The sequence below is a fragment of the Tasmannia lanceolata genome, unplaced genomic scaffold (genome assembly GCF_043159265.1).
Source record: "Tasmannia lanceolata isolate RefF3 unplaced genomic scaffold, GAP_Taslan_0.1 ptg000016l, whole genome shotgun sequence".
Lineage (NCBI taxonomy): Eukaryota > Viridiplantae > Streptophyta > Magnoliopsida > Canellales > Winteraceae > Tasmannia > Tasmannia lanceolata.
The window spans coordinates 14,131,503-14,152,311 of record NW_027518693.1 but is presented as its reverse complement, the minus strand read 5'-3'; the positions used below and the strand labels follow the sequence as shown (position 1 = coordinate 14,152,311).

General features: G+C 38.8%; 2 protein-coding genes across 4 annotated transcripts; one reads left to right on the top strand and one right to left on the bottom strand.

Annotated features, from left to right (window-relative positions):
• Positions 1–3,908: 3,908 nt before the first annotated feature.
• LOC143847811 (protein RETICULATA-RELATED 5, chloroplastic-like) lies at positions 3,909–15,000 on the top strand. Its single transcript, XM_077356584.1, has 7 exons — positions 3,909–4,631; positions 6,127–6,256; positions 8,226–8,756; positions 10,150–10,257; positions 10,413–10,958; positions 11,442–11,558; positions 14,498–15,000. Exons 1-7 carry the CDS (start codon positions 4,015–4,017, stop codon positions 14,663–14,665), a joined length of 2,217 nt encoding a protein of 738 aa, XP_077212699.1. The 5' UTR covers positions 3,909–4,014; the 3' UTR covers positions 14,666–15,000.
• Positions 15,001–17,252: 2,252 nt separating this feature from the next.
• On the bottom strand, positions 17,253–20,347 carry LOC143848538 (arogenate dehydrogenase 2, chloroplastic-like). 3 transcript variants are annotated; one of them, XR_013235410.1, is made up of 7 exons: positions 20,005–20,341; positions 19,745–19,913; positions 19,497–19,652; positions 18,681–18,763; positions 18,499–18,573; positions 17,660–17,734; positions 17,253–17,562 (listed from the first exon to the last, which is right to left on the bottom strand). XR_013235410.1 is itself a non-coding variant. In XM_077357491.1 (7 exons), the coding sequence occupies exons 1-7, from the start codon at positions 20,283–20,285 to the stop codon at positions 17,494–17,496; spliced, it is 807 nt and encodes a 268-aa protein (XP_077213606.1). In that variant the 5' UTR covers positions 20,286–20,347; the 3' UTR covers positions 17,253–17,493. The 3 variants fall into 3 exon arrangements, 2 of the variants coding, with proteins under 2 accessions (XP_077213606.1, XP_077213605.1); XM_077357491.1 differs by having other exon boundaries at positions 18,504–18,573; positions 19,841–19,913; positions 20,005–20,347; XM_077357490.1 differs by having other exon boundaries at positions 18,504–18,573; positions 20,005–20,339.
• Between the last annotated feature and the right edge of the window lie 462 nt (positions 20,348–20,809).

Genomic DNA, 20,809 nt, shown 5'->3' with positions numbered 1-20,809 from the left:
AACTCGATTCGGTTCTCAACGTGATAGATCTTCTTAGAGGGAAGATCCGCCTCTTGACCCGCTTCGAAGGAAGGGTCAATCATCTTTTGTGCACAAAAACACAATTTTTAAGAAAAATTCTTCATTCATTATGCAAATCTTCCCTCTAAGAAGATTGGCATAATGAATGAAGAATTTTTCCTAAAAATTGTGTTTTAGAGAGAGAGAGAGAGAGAGAGAGAGAGGACCTACAAATAATGAAACACTGTTCACGTGAAGCAACAACCTACACAATAGATACAGTTCCTAGAATATTGCAAAGTGATAACAACCCCTTGTTAGGATTATTTCCTAACGGTGGATATGGCTGTTGCAAGATCGACGGTCAAGATCATTTGGTGTGAAAAGGTATAAACGATTGAAAAAAAGAGACGTTTGGGGAGAGGGATCGGCGCGATGAGGAGTCGCATCTCTTCCCACAAACGCTTATAAAAAGGAACTCTTGGGTCCTATTTGCTCACAACAAATTCGTTTCAATCTTTGAGAATCCACACTTGAAGAGAAAGAAACCGGTCCCCATCACCGACGGTTGTGTAGTGAAGAGAAACTTAGAGAGAAAGAAAAACCCAATTCATGACTTCCGGTATGTTTTTCTTTATTTCAATTCAATCCATGTTGTTCTGTAATTTTCTCAATGTTCAATCGCCAAGATCTGTTGCCTCTTACACCCCTCACAATTATTATTGACTAAAATCTACCCAAAATTCATGCGGTTTATCCCAACAAGCCACATCATCATGCTTATCCGCAATAACTACTTCACATGGTAATTCATTTTGCACGTAACAATCAACCCCGCTTGAAATCAACCATGTCCTCAAGGTTGGAGATGAATCACTGGCCAGATGAAGAAAAATGAATTCTTCTTGTGCAGAACTTTTCGAAAGTCTTCTCTCTTATTCTTTTCTTTTTTTCTTCTTGCTCCCTTTCTTCTTTTTTCCGTCTTACGATTAGTCTCCATTTTGTATAGTGTCATCAAGGGTTGAGGCTGCTCCATTTTTCAAATTAATTTGATCGTGTTTTTCATTTAAGTTCCATTGCCGTGATTTTTTGAGGTTTTGACGTACGGATGGTTGTGGAAGAAGATCTTCTTCGTGGCGTTGGATATGTTGAAAGGAACGGCGGATTTTCCTATGACGACCTTGTTGGAATTGACAACGCTGACAAACACCTTTCTTTTGCGGCTCTTTCTTTTTTGTACTTGGGAAGATAATTCATTAAACTTGAAACACATGTCACATAGAGGTCATAAGATCTACCTCCACCATTAGGGTTTTGGCTATTGGAGTGTTCCTCCTGACCTCGCGTACGTGTAGCCTTCATATCATAAAACCGAGTATTCATAGCAGAAAACATCACCTCCATCTCCTTGATCATTCTCTCTTGTCCCACCGCAAGAGAATGCACTGCAACTTCCAACCGTCTGATCCGTGGATCATCCATGCCTCGCTTTGATACCACTTTGTTACGAACTCGATTCGGTTTGCAACGTGATAGAACTTCTTAGAGGGAAGATCGGCCTCTTGACCTGCTTCGAGGGAAGGGTCAATCCTCCTTTGTGCACAAAAACACAATTTTTAGGAAAAATTCTTCATTTATTAAGCCAATCTCTAGAACTACAATAACTACATTTATAATGGACTCTTAACTAACAAGAGAAAAGGAAAGTAGACCTACAAATTAGGAAACACTATTCACGTCCAGTAACAACCTATACAATAGCAACAGTTCCTAGAATATTGCAAAGTGATAATACCCCTCACAATTATTATTGACTAAAATCTACCCAAAATTCATGTGGTTTATCCCAACAGCCACATCATCATGCTTATCCGCAAGAACTACTTCACAGGATAATTCATTTTGCACGAAACAGATGCCTTTTTGGGCCGAGACCAAGACCATGGAGGTCGCATGATGATGTTGTCCAAGATCAATAGTATTAATGTTACATTAGATGCCTCCTCTACCTCTTGCAGGACTTAAAAATTACCTTTTACCATTCACCATGGAAGTGACTTTCTATGTAGTTATTCTCCAATAAGTGTGTCAATGGATCCACTTCGGATCCACCTATGTCTTGGTCATGATCCGTAGGATCCCTTATCAGTCGGATCCTTTCAGATTACTTTCCAGATCTTACTTTCTAACTTTGTATCATGATCCATTTTGAATCAGACTTTCGATTAGTGTCCTAGGTCCTACTTCCATTGCACACATTTGCGGCCTTCATTTTGATCTAGGACACTCCATCATATTTTGTGGCTACGTTTGGGTCAGGATCAGAAATAATTTCAGACCTTAAGATATGGATCAAATGGACACACTTAGATGTAGCCGTTGCGCCCCAATGCTCTCCAGTGACGTTGATCCCTTTGGATCGATCGAACCATCTGGGTCTATTGACACCCCTATTTCCCAAGTACTAACTTGAAGAGTATAAATGAAAGGGACCTTTTCTTTACAAAAGCTAAACCGTTGATTTATGTAGTTCTTTATCTTACTCATGGAAGGTCCATTCTTCATGGCCAAGTCCATCCAGGTCGCCCGTGATGTTATGCACGATCAACGGTCTTGATTGCAGATATATGTTCCTCAATGGGACCCCGGAATTGCTTGTCACCATTAACCTTAGACTCTACTGTCTTTCTAGTTGTTCTCAAATATAAAATTAAGAAAGGGGCGTCACTATCATTGATTTTATATGATTTGTGGCCTTATAAACCCGTATTTTTTTAAAAAGTTTGGTACCACCCACTCTATACAAGTTTTCATAGGGTAAAACCTGTATTTTCCAAAAATAATTTCCATAGGATGAACCTAAACCCCCGATGTACTGAAGTTTCCATAATGTGCAGCACCTCTATAGATCGGAAGGTTAGGATCATCCTCTGGAAATGATTTTTGGGGCACAAACTATTTAGGTTGCTGTGCCAACCAATGGAGGGTTTGGATCATCCTATATAGTGGGCTGTACCATACTTTTTGAAAAATTGGAGTGTATACCACCACTCATCCTTATGGTAATATGAGAATTAGGGCTGCAACTCGGGTCGGGGGGGTCGGGTTTTGGAGAACCGAACCCTACCCGAGAAATATCCCGGGTCGGGTCGGGTCGGGTTTTTTTCCGGAAAACCCACGATTCCCAAACCCAGCCCTACCCATGATAAATCTCGGGTTGGGTCGGCTCGGGTCGGGTTTTTTCACGTTGACGCAATTTTTTAAGGAAAATTCTTGTTTGGCAAGGCAACTCAACTCATAGAAGTAGAAATTACACTCACATTACACTTGAATCAAACAATGATGTAATTACACTCACATTACACTTGAATCAAACAATGCCGTAATCAAACAATGTTGTAATTACAATCAAACAATGCTGAATCAACTCAACTCATAGAAGCAGAAATTACACTCACATACAATAACAGTGGGTGCGTGGGTTATCACTTTTAACTTTTAACTAACAATAGAAAAAAATGTACATACTATAACTTATGTAACTTGGGTCGGGGCGGGTCGAGCCCCTTCAAACCCGGCTCGACCCGAAACCCATGAAACCTGAACCCAACCCAGGTTATTTTCGGGTCGGGTCGGGTCGATGCGGTCGGGTAAAACCCGGCTCGAGTTGCAGCCCTAATGAGAATGCTGATATTATTTCTTGCAAGTGCAAAAGTAAGCTGCCAAATGCAAATTCCTAGCAAATGAGGATTTTCCAATAACATTCCCGGGTAGAGAAGAGCCACGTTAGATGAATTACACACACAAAAACAAGTTATGAACCCTAGAGTTTTTCATCTGATCCTCAACTCTCTCTAACCACCCAAATTCGTATTTATCCAAACCACGCATGAAACAGCAAGGAAAAAAGAAAAAGACAAAGAAAGAAGTAGATAGGAAGAAAAATAAAATAAAAATACGAAAATACGTACAAACGATATTCTCGCCCTCCCTTTAGCCAGGGCAAAAGGGGAAATGAAAGCTCACGCTCACATTCAAACGGGGGGCGCCCTTAAACCCTTCTCGCTCCTCTCTCCCCGTCGGCTACCGGAATCCCTCAATTTCCGGCCAATCACGCCGGAAGATCATCTCAAAAGCATCCTCATCGTCCGTTGCTGTAAAAATCCCGCTGGAAATGTCAAAGATCCAGCCGAATTTCACCGCAACAGGCGAGCAATCCTGGCCGCACCTTTTCTCTCGATCGGATTTTCGTTCACGCGTTCGATCGTCGCGAGAGCCGACGAGAAATCGCCGGAGACTGCCGTCCCGGCGCCGGTACCGGTAGAGGAGGCGAAGAAGAAGGAGAAGGTTGAAGAAGTAGTGATTTCTAGGGTTTATGATGGTACAGTAATCGGAGAGCCTCAGGCGGTGGGAAAAGATCGGAGTAGGGTTTGGGAGAAGGTGTTTAATTCTAGGGTTGTGTATTTGGGGGAAGCTGAACAGGTTCCTGTTCGTGAAGATAAGGATTTGGAGCTCGAGATTTTAAGAAAGTTAAGGGACAAATGTCTCGAGCAGAATCGCCCCCTTTCATTGGCTCTTGAGGCTTTTCCTTGTAATCTCCAAGAACAGCTCAATCAATACATGGATGGAAGGTTATTTTCTTACAGTTTTGCTTCTTTTATTTGATTTATGAGAGTGTGTTCCTGAATTTTTTTTCTGTAGATTAGCATTTGAATTAGTGTGGACTGATACCGTATTCTTTAGCTTGAGTGAGAGTACTGGAATATGCTTATTGTGTAGGGGCATTATTGTTCTTTGCATATTTAGTATATAGAATTATAGATACTATCATGTGAGTGAGTGTTCATTCACACTCTTGTCTTGATTCTCTTATTTTCTTCCTCTCCTTCTTTCTTCTTCCTTCAGTTATTTCCCTAATACACAACCAGTAACAATAATAAAGTATAATATTGAATTAGACAAGGACATGAGCTTCAAATTAAGGAATATTAGACAGCTAATGCATTACTAGTCGTGTGCACCACATGTTTCTAAGGAAATAAATGAAAAGAGACATACCCACATAGATGATATTTAGAATCATGAACAATGTCATTTATTTCCCTAATGCATTCTGATATGCATGTTCATCACATGTTTCTGATACACCCAATTCCTTTGAAAAGGGACACACCCACCGTGTGGGCTATGATATTGAACTGTGTCACCTCATAATTTATGTCAATATTCGGTCAGCTCTTCGTGACTATGGATAACTATTTGAAATCTTCTAAGGAACTCTCGTAACCTTATTTCATTGAGTAGTGACTGCAGGACACCCTTGTAGGATGGCAGAGCCAGGACTGCCAGTCTGCAAATAGCAGGACCTAAATGAGCTAGGCTTCGTTAGCCATTTCTCCTTTTTATAAGCTATTCTTAATGCCACACGGGCTCCCCTCGATCCGGTGATAGAGGGGGATCCCATTGCTCCTGGAACAGATGACATGCACGGTTTGCTAGGACTGGCACTCCTGGCACAGCCGTCCTACAACATGTCCTCAAATCATTTTCCTATTTCACCTCTTAAACTAGAGTTGGGTGTGAAGGTTTTTACCTCTTTTCTGTTCCTTCTGAGATTTTTTTTTTGAATGGTGTTCCTTCTGAGATTTTTCCGGTGTCTTTCAAGAAATATTCTTTCTTTGTGCAACAATAAACTGCTCATATGTTTGGATTTAGTATAAGAGAATTTATATGATGAAAGGCCTTCTTAACACATACTATGCATCCCATCCTTCATATTTGATCCAACAGCAGCTCACTTTTTTGAGGAGCTGCTGTTGGATCAAATCTCAAGGGTGTTACCTTTATCGTACCACCTTTGCGTGTTCATACGGCCTTTCATCATATAGTTTCTCTTAGTATAAAGCTTTTCAGATTGCTTAAAGCTGCTTGGTCTATAGTCTCTACTCCGAAAATTATTCAGAAATACTCTTTATACCTAAGATTTAGTATAAAGCTTTTCATATTGCTTAAATGTGCTTGGTCTATAGTCTATACTCCAAAAAATTCTTCAAAAGTACACTTTGTACCTAAGATTTTGCCATATAATATACGAATTTCCATTATAAAGCTAAAATGGTATGACAGGATTGACGGTGAAAGCTTAAGGTCTTGCACATCCCATTGGCCACCTCAACGCTGGCAGGAGTATGAACCCCTCTTAAGTTATTGTCGTGATAATGGAGTCAGGCTTGTCGCTTGTGGTACTCCACTGGAGGTATTCCCTACAAGCATTTAATAAGAAAGAATAACTGATATGTGGATAGAATGTATGTCTCTATTCTGTAAAATGCTGTTATCTGGTGTTGATGTGCATGCCAGTAAAATTTCTCCCTCAGACATGTATCTATTGGGGCTGATTGTCCAATTTTGTTCGTGAATAGAATAAGCTTTTGGTAGTTTAATAGATGCTAGGGTAAATGCAGGGAAATACATGTAAATGTTTTGCACATGTTGGACCTTAGTGGTTAGAAACACCTGCTTCTGTGTTGATTTTGCTTTTCGGGAACTTGCTCGTGTTCCTCTACAATTTTCGTTGACACAAACAATTAACCACTAATAATGATTACCATGTCTGCCTTTATCTGGGCGCCGTGTGAAGTTTAAATGTTTCACTTGTGCCATCTAGATGATGTTGAGATCCGATGACTTCTTAAGAACAAATTTTCTAGAAAATAAATTTTTTGTACTTTATAATGTATTGAGTTGAGTTGAGTTGTTGAGTTGAGTTGAGTTGAGTTGTATAATGTATACTAGTTTGGGACAAAGGCTTAGTTGAGTTGTATAATGTATACTGTTTATTTTATTTTATGTTCTTTCTTTTGTACGGATGCTTTGTAAGCATTTTGAAACATGGGTTTATTACTCACATTACCCGTAAATGTCATTGGTATAAAGTCACGCTTAATATGAAGCATAGGACGTGAGGATGATACCCATTTTAAGGTGTTAGAGATTGCATTTCTTGTCAGCTTTTGCTCCAACTGTTACTTCCATTAATACCTTGGTTAGCTTAATGTTTGACATACCAAATTGTGAACTTAAACCTGATGGGGCCATCCTAGGGCTCATATTCTAATATTTAAGTGTCATATAAGTGCCTTAAGTTATATGAGGGATACCACGGTCTTTCACACCAATATCACTTGGTTTCTTTGAGTTATAGGTGTTTAAAATGGGGACCACATGTTTATTATGGAAATTATAAGTGGTAAGGGCATTTAAGTTATTTGTCTTGTTAATTAACTTAAATTTTAAGTGACCACAAGAGTTCACATGACATAAGGTGACATCATGCCCCTTAAGTGATTAATATGAACCACATTGCAGCATAAGGGAGTCCCTGTACTTGTTGGACTTGGAGTGGGTTGGTTTCTATGATGGGTTTGAAAAGTCCTAATTTATAGGATTAGATAGAGTCCATGTAATGGGATTCTTTAAATCATTAGGGCTTGAATGAGTCATTTGACACTGTATTGTTACTATTGGTGGAAAACAGGAGACCTTAGAGTGTTAAGAACTTTGTTTTATGATCCATTCAAAAAAAAAAGAAAAAAAGTACTTTGTCTTATGAAGGAATGTACATGAAAAAAGAGTCTTAAGTTGGTAGGAGTCTTACAAGTGTAGGAATTAGGGTTTATAACTTGATTTGGGTGAGATTTAGGTACTACTAAGTAAAACCTCAACTAGGGAGAAAACCAGTATATCGGTATATTCACCCTTGATAAACTAATAAAACAATGCAGAGAATTCTGTAATAATTAATGTTTGCTATCAAAGTACTCTTCACTATTATCATTCATAAAAAAGTCTGTACTATTGAATGGTCTCAGATTCCTTTCCTTCAATTCCCGCTGGTACACCCTGAAGGCTGAATGGTTCATAATTGTATCAACTCCCTCCGACTAAGAAGAACTCGGTTACAACAAGTTGTACTGATGGTATTGCTGGAAGCGATCTTTGCACACACCGTCTCTCTGTTGGTGGCATGGATTATATAGAGATTTGTTCTTGCATGTATTCTTCTTAAAACAAGTTATATCACCTCTCGCTTGTCATAACTCCACTTGTTGGATTTTCTTGTGTTTATTTCTTCACTGGGCTGCCTATTTATGCATTTAGGCCAATTGGCCATAGGGGATTTCTTTTATTTTATTCATTTATTTTTACTCTTCTGGCTTGACTAGGTTTTAAGGACTGTTCAAGCTGAAGGTATTCGCGGTCTTTCTAAGGCACAACGCAAAATCTATACCCCTCCAGCTGGTTCAGGATTCATTGCTGGGGTTACATCTATCTCACGAAGATCATCAATAGACACAATTTCTCCAAATCAATCCGTTCCTTTTGGTCCAAGCTCATATTTATCTGCTCAGGCAAGAGTTGTTGAGGATTACACAATGTCCCATATTATCACCCAGGCAATGGCAGATGGAGGCTCTTCTGGTTTGCTTGTAGTGGTAACTGGTGCAAGCCATGTCATATATGGATCAATGGGGATTGGGCCTCCAGCTAGAATTTCAAAAAAGTTGCAAAAGAAAAATCAAGTTGTTATATTACTTAATCCCGAAAGGCAAGACATACGTAGAGAGGGAGAGGTCCCTATTGCTGATTTTCTCTGGTATTCTGCTGCTAGACCTTGTAGCAGAAATTGTTTTGACCGTGCGGAAATTGCTCGGGTAATGAATGCAGCTGGTAGGAGGCGAGATGCTCTACCCCAGGTTAGTTTTTTGTTCTTTAAGTACCTATAACTTTATTATTTGAATATTAGCGAGTGGTTTGGTAAGTTTTAAAACATACATGGTGACCGGAACTTATGTGGTCTTGAGTTGATCCATCCGAGTTGGAAAAGTTTATTTCTTTCAAGAAAATATTGTGCAAGTCTTCCCGACTCCTTTGATTTCAGCATTTCAACTAAAAATTGTGAGCCAAGTTTATAAGTTTTTTGAGATTTGGGCTGATTTTTCTGGTTGAGCAGAAATAAAAAACGGACTTGTTGGGAAAACTGAACTTGAATATTTGGGAGAATCCAATAGACTCATTTCTTTAAACTAGGTTAGATATAAGCCCCACTTCCTGAGTTTGGAAGGTTTATATGTTTCTATCTGTGTGCATGTGAGCTTACACCCTAACTTTCTCTACGCACTTTCTTTCTGAGTATTGCTGAAAGAAGTTGTCCGTGCACTATTTCCAGTGTTCAGAGTATGATATATTATACTTTTGAAACTATAATTGAGTGTATAGATATATGTTTCAGTGTACGTGTGAGCTTGCACCCTAACCTTCTCAGTGCCCTATCTTTCTTCTTGAGTATTGCTGAAAATTGGTTTGTCCGTGTCTTATTTCCAGTGACCAGAGTATTATTGATTGTACTCTTGAAAACTATAATTGAATGTATAGATAAATGTGCACACTTGTTTTTTGTCTGAACAACTCTAATTCTCCATTATGTTTTGTTATGAAATTTCAGTTTCTAACCTGTGGTCTGTGCAAATGTAGCTTATCATGTGCTCTATCAGCTATAGAAAACAAAATTTGCTGAATAACACACTTCCTGTATGATAAGCCGGTATCATTCTTTGACCTGGCTACTTCCATTCCAAGAAAGGACCTGACCGGTATCACCTAAATATAGATGTATTACATACTAAATGAATAATATATCTTTCATTTATAAAATCACACTCTTTCCCCTATGTAAGTATGCATTTTTTCTGGGCATTTCTAGATTCTAAACTGTTCTCAGCCATAAAATGCTGAAAACTGACTGTTTCTCCGCTGAGCTGCTGCTCCTAATGATCAATGATGGCTTCTAAGATATATCATTAATTATAGTAAGAAGCTCCTTTAAGATTACTTCAAATCAGGTGCCCTAATGGAGGCAAAATCTACTCTATGGTGCAAACATGCCAATGGTTATGAGCTCCTTTTATATGATTTTGAGCCCACCAAATATTCGTATTGTTTGCTGGGTGCATACATTATGTAAACTATTCAACACTATATGCATGCTTGTAGAATATTTTATCCATATGCAACATTTTTGCTTTATTCTGATGTTAAATAAAATATCGCATTTAACAGGATTATATCTATTTGTGACATGCTAACCAGGACCTTCAGAAAGGACTTGATCTTGGCCTGGTGTCACCTGAAGCACTGAAAGACTTCTTTGATCTGGAGCAGTATCCTCTTATTGCAGAACTTACTCATAGGTTCCAGGTAAATTGTGTGTACACCGATTTTATCTTTGTTTATTTATTCTGTTAGATTTTAGGGCGCCGACTTGACAAACTTTTCTTTCAAAGAAGATATTGGTGTTATGTGTTGTTTTCTCGGAAGCTGTGACATTTGATTCCCAACTCATCTTGCTGCAGGGTTTCAGGGAAAGATTGTTAGCAGATCCCAAATTCCTACATAGGCTAGCTATAGAAGAAGCAATATCAATAACAACTACTCTCTTAGCACAATACGGAAGGCGTAAAGAAAATTTCTTTGAAGAGCTTGACTATGTTGTTACTGATACTCTCAGAGGTGCAGTTGTTGATTTTTTTACTGTGTGGCTTCCTGCCCCAACTTTATCCTTCATTTCATACACCGATGAGTTCACCGTCCCTGAGAACTTGGAGTTATTAAAGGGTCTTCTAGGGTCTATCCCAGATAATGCTTTTCAGAAGAATGTAGCTGGGAAGGACTGGAATTTGAGTCATAGGGTTGCATCTGTGCTCATTGGGGGTCTGAAACTTGCTGGCGTTGGATTTGTGTCTAGCATCAGTGCCGTGGGTGCTTCAAATGCTTTATATGCTGTTCGTAGATTATTGAATACTGAATTGGCCGTGAAAGGACCTAAAAGGTCTCCTATACTTAAGACAGCGGCTGTTTATGCATGTTTTCTTGGAACATCTGCAAATATGCGATACCAGGTAGAGAGGATATCTGTTAGTGGATTATAATATTATATATTTAATTATCTTGTTGTACTTAAATTGATTAGTTGGCATCCGTGGGATTTTTTATTTGATATTTTGTTATCTCATTTTATGTAGCATACTTAAAAATTTTCTTGGAACATACTGGGTTTCACCCTACACATTGTGAATCGACTTGTCAATGAGTTGATACTTGTCAAATAGTGTCAGAGCCAACCACTCTCTCAACTCACTGGAGTTGGTTTTGATTGATATGTGGTCAGTCTGGTACCCAGTGGTACATAACCGTGAATCATACAAAAAAAATATTGAATTTAAAGAATTACCAAATGAAGGAGCTCAGATCTACCAGAGAATTAAATCCATGTAGATATATTCTTTTAACAGCATATCTTTTTTTTAATGGTTTTTAACAACATATCTTTTTGATATGTTAGAGAATTTTTCATTATTAACTTCAACTGTATTGTGATACAGATAATTGCTGGGCTTGTGGAGCACCGGCTATCAGATCATTTACTGGCTTCTCAACCATTACTTGTGAATATGTTATCTTTTGTTGTCCGCACCATCAACTCATACTGGGGAACTCAGGTTAGAATTGTATCAGCTTTTTGAAGGGTGGCATTGTTTCAGTTTGATGTCCCAATACTTTCTTTAACTTGTGTTTTGGGAGCTAATATCTTGATAAACCTGAACAACCGTGAGCTTTAAAAGTTAAAAAACCTAGATTTTATTCATGATTCCTTCTGAGAGTAGCCATGAATAAAAACTTCTCTTTGTAAATGATTGCATTTTCTTTTTAGTATGTAACCAGCGTTTATTGGTCTAGGAAATAAACTATAGAGCGTATCTGGATTACTAGAGGGAGGGGTAAGGAATCAATAGTAAATGGCAATATAAGGACTCCAATCTTTCACCCAAGAGTTATCGATCTCATTTATTCCCATGTGCATGGTGAAATTGATTTCTCATGAGGAATACTAAGACCATCTATTTTCTTATAATACTTGTGTGTCTTTGTGTTGTCCATGGCAAGAAGCTTTTTTTTTTTGAATGGTCCATGGCAAGGAACTTATGACAGTAGGATGAATTGCCTTCACTACGTGAGGACTAATGAAAGAGCTCAGGAATGTTTTTAAGGCCTTCCAAAAGGGCATTCACCTGGGATTTTGAGGTTACAAATCCAATACCCGACAACCCCATCCCCTAGAACCAAATTTCCCAACAAGATAACATGAAAACTTATTTTCACAACCCCCTCAAGGGGATTCTTCCATCTAGTGGTATTGATGGAATGATCTTGATCTCCACAACTAGTTTATGTTATTTGCTTCTTTGTAACTCATGTTATTTGCATCTGTTATCTCTTTCAATGACCGATGAGATGTCATCGGATAATTCTGTGATATATCCAAATATGAACAGACTTAGGGAAGCGTCACAGTAAAGTTAGATAGAAGTTGCTATTTGGAATGATCACATTTGGTGAGCATGTTGATTTATACATTTGGGATTTATGAATGAGATATTAAAAGAGTAAAAAAGAAGACATTCCCTTGAATCATAGTGGAAAATGGAAATTTTGACAGTGATGTCGTGAATTTTGCATCATATGCGCCCATAAATAAGTCAAAGATTTTTATTCCTCTCGAATGCAAATGTGGTTTGGGATGCCTAGGTTTAATCAGCCGCACCAAGAGATTTTTCCATAGACGAAGAGAGGTCTCCAGTCAGTTATTTTATTATCCTACATAGGGAACTTAGTCACTACCAACCAATCGCCCCACGTTGCTACGAGAAAAATGAAGCATGGACAGAAAATATTGAAGGGAAGAATTTGATTCTTTTGGTTGGTCTTCATCTTGAATACAAGCTGCCAAAAGTTGATTTTCTTTGTACAGATGCTCGACCTCTTCTCATCCAGTTCTATATTATTTAAGGAAGAAAATTGATGTAAATCTATGCGTTGACCATAAATATTTTTCTTGAACGGTTTACACTTACATCAAATTCTAGATTGCGTATTAAGTTGACTTGATGACAGGGATGGAGCCAAGAATTTTCTCGAGGGGGAGGGGGGCAAAGAATTGTTTTTTTAAACAGTTATTTGGAAAAAGCCTATGCTTTTGGTGATTCAAATAAATAATTCAAAAGAATTAGAACCAAACAGACAAACAAAATAAAAAGGTTGGAATAGATGATGCATAATATGCGATCTAGCCCTCCCCAGATCCCGCAATGGCGGGAGCCTCGTGCACTGGGCCGCCCTTTTTTAAGAGATGATGCATAATACATGTCAACGCTCTAATAAGCCCTAAAAACAAAAAGCAAAAAAATAGAAAAAAATTCCTATAAATATAGTGAGAGAGAACCTTCTTGCTCGAGTCAATCGTTAACAAGATCTAAGGAACTGGAAAAAAAAAACACAACTGATCTCAAAATTATAGGGAGACAAATCGACAATATCGATGAAGACACATTAATAAAGACACAGCTGAAAAGAAATACCGAAAAAATTTATATGGCTCCTTCGGGTTTCTCAAACTTGGTTACATCACTCTTTAACAGGAGATGAAAAGTCCATCCATATAAGCTCCTTCAACCTCGAGTTTTTTTTCAAATCAATTTAGTCCCAGCAGTGATGTTTCACCACTGATCACTCCTAGGGAATGCCAGAAGGGTGCTAAGAGAAATGGTTCGACTTTGATCTTCGTTCAACTTTTGATGGTCCATCTACCGACAGATCTAGAAATAGAGGCAGGGGGATAGGGGGAGTTGTAGACCTAAAAAGGGGAACCTGCAAATTATTTTGTCACCATGAAGATTGTTAGTTGGAACTTGCAAGGTCTGGCGCAGGAGATGGTCTGTATCCAGGAAACCAAGATGGATGAGATGAACTGATCTATGATTAGGGAGGTGGGATGTAGAGTAAGCTGGGACTTCATAGCTCTGGATGCTATGAGATGGGCTGGAGGTATTCTTATCATATGGGATAGCTCGGTTTTTTACCTAGTTGAAGAGGCACAACGTAGATTTTCTGTGTCGGTGGTGGTTAGAAAGATAGCTGATGGCTCGAGATGGGCATTCACCAAGCTGTACAGGGCCAATCAGGTAGCGGATATTCTGGGAAGAGCTGGATGATGTCGGCAACAGGTGGTCAAACCCTTGGTGCATTGGAGGTGACTTCAATGTGAACACTTTATTGAGGATCCTTTGCTCATAAACTTACAATGCTTTTATCCTAGTACCAAAGAGTGATACATAGCCATCTAGAAGGTTTTTATTATTATCTGTTTAACAAATGTAAACAAATGGTATCTTTGACGTGTTAGATTTCCCAAAGGTACACATTCACAAGAACAAACACCGACAAGAATGTTCACTAAATAAAATATTTGGTGAAATTAGTAACCTCTTTTATTTATATCCATTTTTTGTTCTTAATTATTCTAGCCGCAAGCTATGCCATCATATAATTATTTTTTCATTACTTCCCTGAACTGTTCTTTTCTTTTTACCGATGCTTGCAGCAATGGGTCGATCTTGCACGTTTCACAGGATTGCAGACACGTAAGAGTGTAGCAACCTCGCATCAACCTTCAGATACTTCTAGTCCATCCACATTGGATTGCGACACCACGGAAGTGTCCAGTCTAGATGAAATCAGGAACCAATCAGGTGACAATCCTACTTCGTAGTATCATCCACCAAAGAATGTTATCATTGTTTGCGAAAATGGGGTGGGAGAGATCTGCAAGAAGTAGGGCTGAGTCTCCAAACTGTATACAGTTCCTTCTAGAGTGCCACCTGTGTTCCCTCTAATGTCATTCTTCTAAAATTTGGTGTATATTCCAGGGTATGATATGTAATATCGCCTGTAAGTGACATAAGGGAAAAGGGAAATCGGTGTGCTTGAGGTCATGATGGCACTTAACTGGGATGTTTCTGGGAATTTAATCTTTCATACAGTATCAATTCTTTGTTAAAAATTTATTTTTCCTCCTATAATTTTATGATGTTGAGATTCAGAGCACATATATATGGACACTTTTAAACCTACCGGAAATTATTGTTATATAGATGGTTACCTAGTATTTTTTTTTTCCCAAAATGGAAGAGTGCCCTGAGTCTCTGACATTATGTTACAGCCATGACGTCGTGTGTTCTAACCCTGCTTATCTTTCAGAAAGTTGATTAAACGAAAAAAGAAGAATTTTCCCATATCAAAGCACAAGTGAGATGAAGAGAGATTTTATTCAAAAATAATGGCCAAATGATTTTCAAGGGTTTGCTTGAGTTGGTGTGTTCATCAAGTATTTTGGACCCTTTGAATGGGTATATAAAAAGTCCCAACTCAATATGACCGCTTCAGGGGCAAAACAATTATTTTCAGATCAAACAGTCAACTAGCCGTTGGGCCACAACGGCTATATATTTTTTTGTTCCAGGTTGTTTTCTCGGAGCTCCGAGAAATGTCTCGGAGTTTGGAGATGATAGGTTTTCAAACATGGAGAGTTGAACTATTTCAAACTGCAAAAACAACAGCTAGCTATATTCAGTTTTTCTGAGCTTGCTAATCATATCATCCCCAGCTTTTTATAAAACTTAACTAGATTTTATGGCGAGCAAGGAAAAGTGATGTCCAATTTCATTTGTAGTACAATGTTGTTTATAACGCGGTGAATTAGTTATGAGGGAAAGTTGCAGAAATGTTGTTCTATGTTTGAAATCTACTGTCAATTCTAAATCATCCTAAGACAAATCTGGATGTGTTAATTCCCTGAAGATCCGACTTCGAAGGTCATAAAGCATTGATTAATGGTTTGATCCAGTTTGTGTTCCGGTCCTTTGGCAACCCTGATCGCTGGTTAAAAACTCCCTGAGTCAGTCATCTACTCGTCAAGGCTGACTCGGTTTTTTACCTTGGCTGAGTTCTTGCCCTCGTTAGATTTTTGAATTTTCCATACTAAACCAATCGAAACTGTTTTGACTCACCCAAGTTAATGAAAAATTGACTGCATTAATCATTGAATTGGCCGAGTCAACTCACTTCTACCTTGGGTCAGTTCCTGCCCTAGTCCTTGTTTTGAAAGTCCCTGACAACAAGAGAGACAATTCCTTGAACAAGTTACTTAGGTTTTAAATAATTGAGCTTGAGTTTGATCCAGTTCATGTTCAAGACCCCTGGCGTACCTAACAACCAGGTCAAATCTCAGGAGAGGAAGAGACACAGCAAGCAGGCTGTGGAACCATTGTAACTATTGGGGTGAGTGTCTAATTTGTAAAATCCTGCTTTACACCACTTGTTTTTATATTCTCTGTTCTTTGCAATAGCTATTTCAAAACTTGCTGATTTTATTTTCACTTCCTTTGATGTTTTTGTTATGCTCTAAACTTTTGGTTAGGGTTAACCGAGTCCGGTTCTGGTAGCTCCCACAACCAAATCAGCCATTCTTTCTCCCATCAACTCTTTTTTTTTTTTTGGATAAATGTGACTTTATTAAGTAAAAACAACCATACAATGGGATGGAGGGGTCAAGGTGTCCCCCATCACTCAAATAACGTTCTAATAAGAGATTGTAAAAGATAGAATAGTACTCTAAAAACCAGCCAACCAAGCCTGTGCATCTGTAGAACAAAACTCTACTGTATGACCAATATCCACTCCCACTTATTTTTGGATCATAGTCCTTCATGTTAACAGAGAACTATAATAGTCCTTTCACCATCTAAACTCTCAACTTTTAGTTTTTGCTAGTGGAAGTTCTATATTTTGGTTAGTCAGGATACATGCATGTAAATCAAGGCCTGACTCACATGGTCACAACCTTCAGGACATGTAGTTTGAGATCTGTGGTTTTCCCTTTACCTGAAAATGCCCCAGAAGACACTAAGCTAGACGTATGGAGGCTTTATTGTTGGTTATATCACCAGAAGGAAGATATCTAAGATTGTAGTCTGATGATTTTGGGAATCACAATGCTTTTCTGATGGCCGAGGGATCCCAGGAAATGACCCAGGGAAAGTTTCAAATGAATGAATAGAATCATTTATGCCCTGTTCGTTTGGGATTATGGCAACCGATTGCCAACCCCAATCCGATTATTGGACCCAAAATTAAAATTTAATTTTGGGTCCAATAATCGGATTGGGGTGACAATCGGTTGCCACAATCTCAAACTTGGTATTCCTGATGAATTACACGTCAACAGAGGGTCACAGAAGATGGAAAAATCTTATGTCGATAGCTGATTTCCAAGCATGTAGGTATTGGAGAGTGCGAACTTGAGAAACTTGCTTCCCTTAAGATTTCCAAGGAAATACATCTGATTCAACAGTTTTTCTATAAAAGATATGGATATCTTAGTTGTGCAGATATCTGGTTCTGCATGAAATTAGATAAATATTAACATAATTTTGTTTTATAAGTAAGCTCATTATTGTGATGCTACAAACTACAAAGGATGACAAGATAAAATGCAAAGGTGAAGAATCATGTGCTCCAAAGGTATTGAGGGCTATTTGCCTATTTGCCTTCAATTGTCTCCAACAGCTTCCTTTTGACAGTGCGAAATGCAAGCTCCAGTTTGTCCAACTGCACCATAACTCCCTCTTTTTCAGGTGATGATACAGTATACACTCGCATTCTTACAGAATGGGTTATGTGTGCATGAAAGTTGTAAATTACTTACCTCCTGTTTAGCAAACTTATTGTGCTTGAATAGCCCACAATATAGATCAAAACTATTGTTCATGGTGCTCTCTTTCTGCAAGTAATACATTTAGTCAGGCGTGATGTACTTTCCAGCTTTATTTTCTTTGTATCAAACTTGACGCTGGCAGGGGTTGAGCCCCTGTTGTTGCAGTCATAATCCTAGCTTAATTCGCACTCACTAGGCGTATCAACGGATCCACCTATGGCTTGTTCAGGATCCGTTAGGATCCTGCTCCGAGGGCTCTTTGGATCCTACTTTATAGTCTGGGCCACGATCCATTGCGATTCGGACCGTCCATTTGAGTGTCCTAGGTCCTACTGACGTTGTAAATAGTTTGGGTTTAAAGTGATGGTACTTTTGTAACACTAAAAAGCCCTACTCAAATCCACAACCAACATTTCATTTTTCAACCTCTAGTTTACACTTCCGATCTCCTTCTCGAGTTTCTTCCCTCTCTTTCCTCTTCCCTAACCTAAGTCCTAACCGCGTATGATGGAAGCAGAACCCATGAGGACACTTTGATGGACGGTCCTACTAGAAAGGGATCATGACCCAAAAAGTAAGATCCGAAATAACAATCCGATAAGGAATATGAATGGATTGTCATCAAGACATAGGTGGATGGTAACATAGGTGGATCCAATCAGAAGTGGATCCATTGACACCCTAGTGCCCAAATCCTGTCTATTAACATTTAGAACCTTGAATTTATGGGACCAACTGGGTCCATTGGCATCCCTAGCAATCGCAAGGTTATGCTGATTGTAACCACCAAAATGGAAACAAGAAGACACATAGTTATCAAACTGTATCACCTTACCAATTGAAGAAGAGTCTCAAAGTTCTTTGTGTCCATGGATGTAGACTTGATCTCCATTTCTGACAAAATCCTACAAAAGAGGAGGAAAAGATGTTCTTAGATGTTGCACTTAGTAAGTTATCATTTTTTTGTTATCACAATGCAAATCAGCAGGCTGCGAAAAAAAAAAAAATGCACCTGCCAATGGTGTGAGTAAGAAATTGGCTTTGCCCAGCGAGCATGTCGTGTTCTTCGCAAGACATTTCCACCATTCGGCAACCCTAAAATCGATCTTGAACAGTCAATTTTAACCAGCTTAAAGAAAAAGTTTGAATCGACATCTAATCGGGTCTCTAAGTTGCACCAAATAAACAATCTTAATCAGGTCTCTAATCATTAATCAATGGTTTGCAAAATGTACAACCATAACAAAAGTGGTAACAATTTTCACGCTTTGCAAGAAAATCAGAGACTGCCGATCCAACGGTCATGATTATCTTAACGATCGATCATTAGTGGGTCTCTGCAAAATTAAGGTAGAGATTGGTGCAGGACATAATTTAGTTTGCCTCTCAGGTAACACCTCTCCTCGAATAAAAAGCCACAGATTGTCCTTGGACCTGAGTTTTTATCTGGTGTAAGCTCTTATAGTCCCATATTTTTCAAAAACTACTGTACAGACCATGTCATAGGATGATCCAAACTGTCCATATGATGGCCCACAGCGTAAAAAATCATTTCTATAGGATGATCCCAACCATCCCATCTTAGAGGAACTGCATATTATGGAAACTCCTATAGATCGGAGGCTAGGATCATCCTATGGAAATTATTTTTGGGGCACAACCTATTCAGGTTGTGTTCCATCACATGGACAGTTTGGATCATCCTGTGAGATGGTCTGTATAGTACTTTTTGAAAACTACGGGGACTATAAAATCTCTGGAAATCTAATCCAAAACCCTAAACCCTAGTCTCCAAAACCCTAGCAATTTGTAATTCCCTATATCTTACCTCTTTCTCGAAAATCCAAAGGAAGTTTCTGCACAAAACTTCATCCCGAATTCGAACTTTGTCGAAAACCAAAGGTAGCCCTTCCCAACTTTCCTTCCCACTCTCGGCCCCAAACATAGGGTGAGTGCAAAGCACGTCAAAGTTTTCCGGCAATTCCTTCAAATTGCACCATTACTATCCTTATCAGAAAAAAAGCCAAATCAAATAAGAAGAAGAGATGTTTTGGAATATGGGTTTTAGAGACTTACAAGCGAGAGAACTTGTTTTGGGTATTCTTTCACAGAAAGCACATCGACAAACAATGTTTTCTTTTCAAGAGAATTGAAGGGAATCGACTTTAAAACCTCTGAGAATGATAGGATGGAAGGGCAGAGTAGAAGAACATCACTACCAACCTCACAAAATTCCTTCATTTCCCTGACAAAAAAAAAGTCTCAAAAACATTTGTAAATTTACGTCTCTAATGCACCTTAACGCGTCTATATTTGTGTGAATGTATTTAATTTACCTGAAGAATGTGATACCCATTTGGGAGCAGAGTTGGGAATAATCAGATCGAGATGTAGCAGTTACAGAGTGACCTTGTTTGATCATGGTTTTGGCGAGGAATTGAGCAAATGGGCCAAAACCCACAAACCCAATCTTCAAGATTGGTAGAGGAGAAGATGTAGAAGAAGCCATGGAAGGAGGAGGTAAGATTTTTCCACGAGGGGATATTGTGATTGGGTTTTGTAACCTTTGTTTCCACAGCAATATTTTGATGGAAACTCTTGATAACCAATCCCCCATATATCATGCCAACTGAGATGACATCCCCGGATAACAACGAATTAAATGAATTTGACAACATCTGGCAACAGGTGAGCATGTGTGGGCGGCTATTCTAATGTGCAAAAATCAGCCACAGAATGACTTTACGTCAGATTGCCCAATTTCCATATACCAAAAGAGTTCTTTCCTTTGCCATTCAGTCTCTTACGTGGAAAATTTTTAGTGGAAAACTTTTTTGATGGAAAAGTTTTACTAGAATTTTTCTACAGCATTGGGTGGGACCCACCGTTTCATACCTCATGTTTTGATAGGATGGGCCTACGATTCTACACATTGTTTTGATAGGGTGGGTCCCACAGACTCCTCTCAAACCCCACCATGGTTTTGGGTCCACCATTTTAGCTCATGTTTGATAAGCTGGGTCTCACAATGTCCACCCAAGCCAAAGTGCCGATGCTTAGGATCGGGCCCACCATTTAACACCTCATGTTTTGAAGGAGGGGGGGGGGGGGGGGGTTCCATTATTTTACCCCATGTTATGA

Coding starts and splice junctions, on each gene's coding strand:
- LOC143848538 (XM_077357490.1), bottom strand. CDS start 20,285: ATGGGGGATTGGTTATCAAGAGTTTCCATCAAAATATTGCTGTGGAAA. Junction 19,914..20,004: donor ATGGGTATCACATTCTTCAG/GTAAATTAAATA, acceptor TTTTTTTGTCAG/GGAAATGAAGGAATTTTGTG. Junction 19,653..19,744: donor CAAAACAAGTTCTCTCGCTT/GTAAGTCTCTAA, acceptor TGCAATTTGAAG/GAATTGCCGGAAAACTTTGA.
- LOC143847811 (XM_077356584.1), top strand. CDS start 4,015: ATGAAAGCTCACGCTCACATTCAAACGGGGGGCGCCCTTAAACCCTTC. Junction 6,257..8,225: donor CTTGTGGTACTCCACTGGAG/GTATTCCCTACA, acceptor TGGCTTGACTAG/GTTTTAAGGACTGTTCAAGC. Junction 8,757..10,149: donor GGCGAGATGCTCTACCCCAG/GTTAGTTTTTTG, acceptor CATGCTAACCAG/GACCTTCAGAAAGGACTTGA.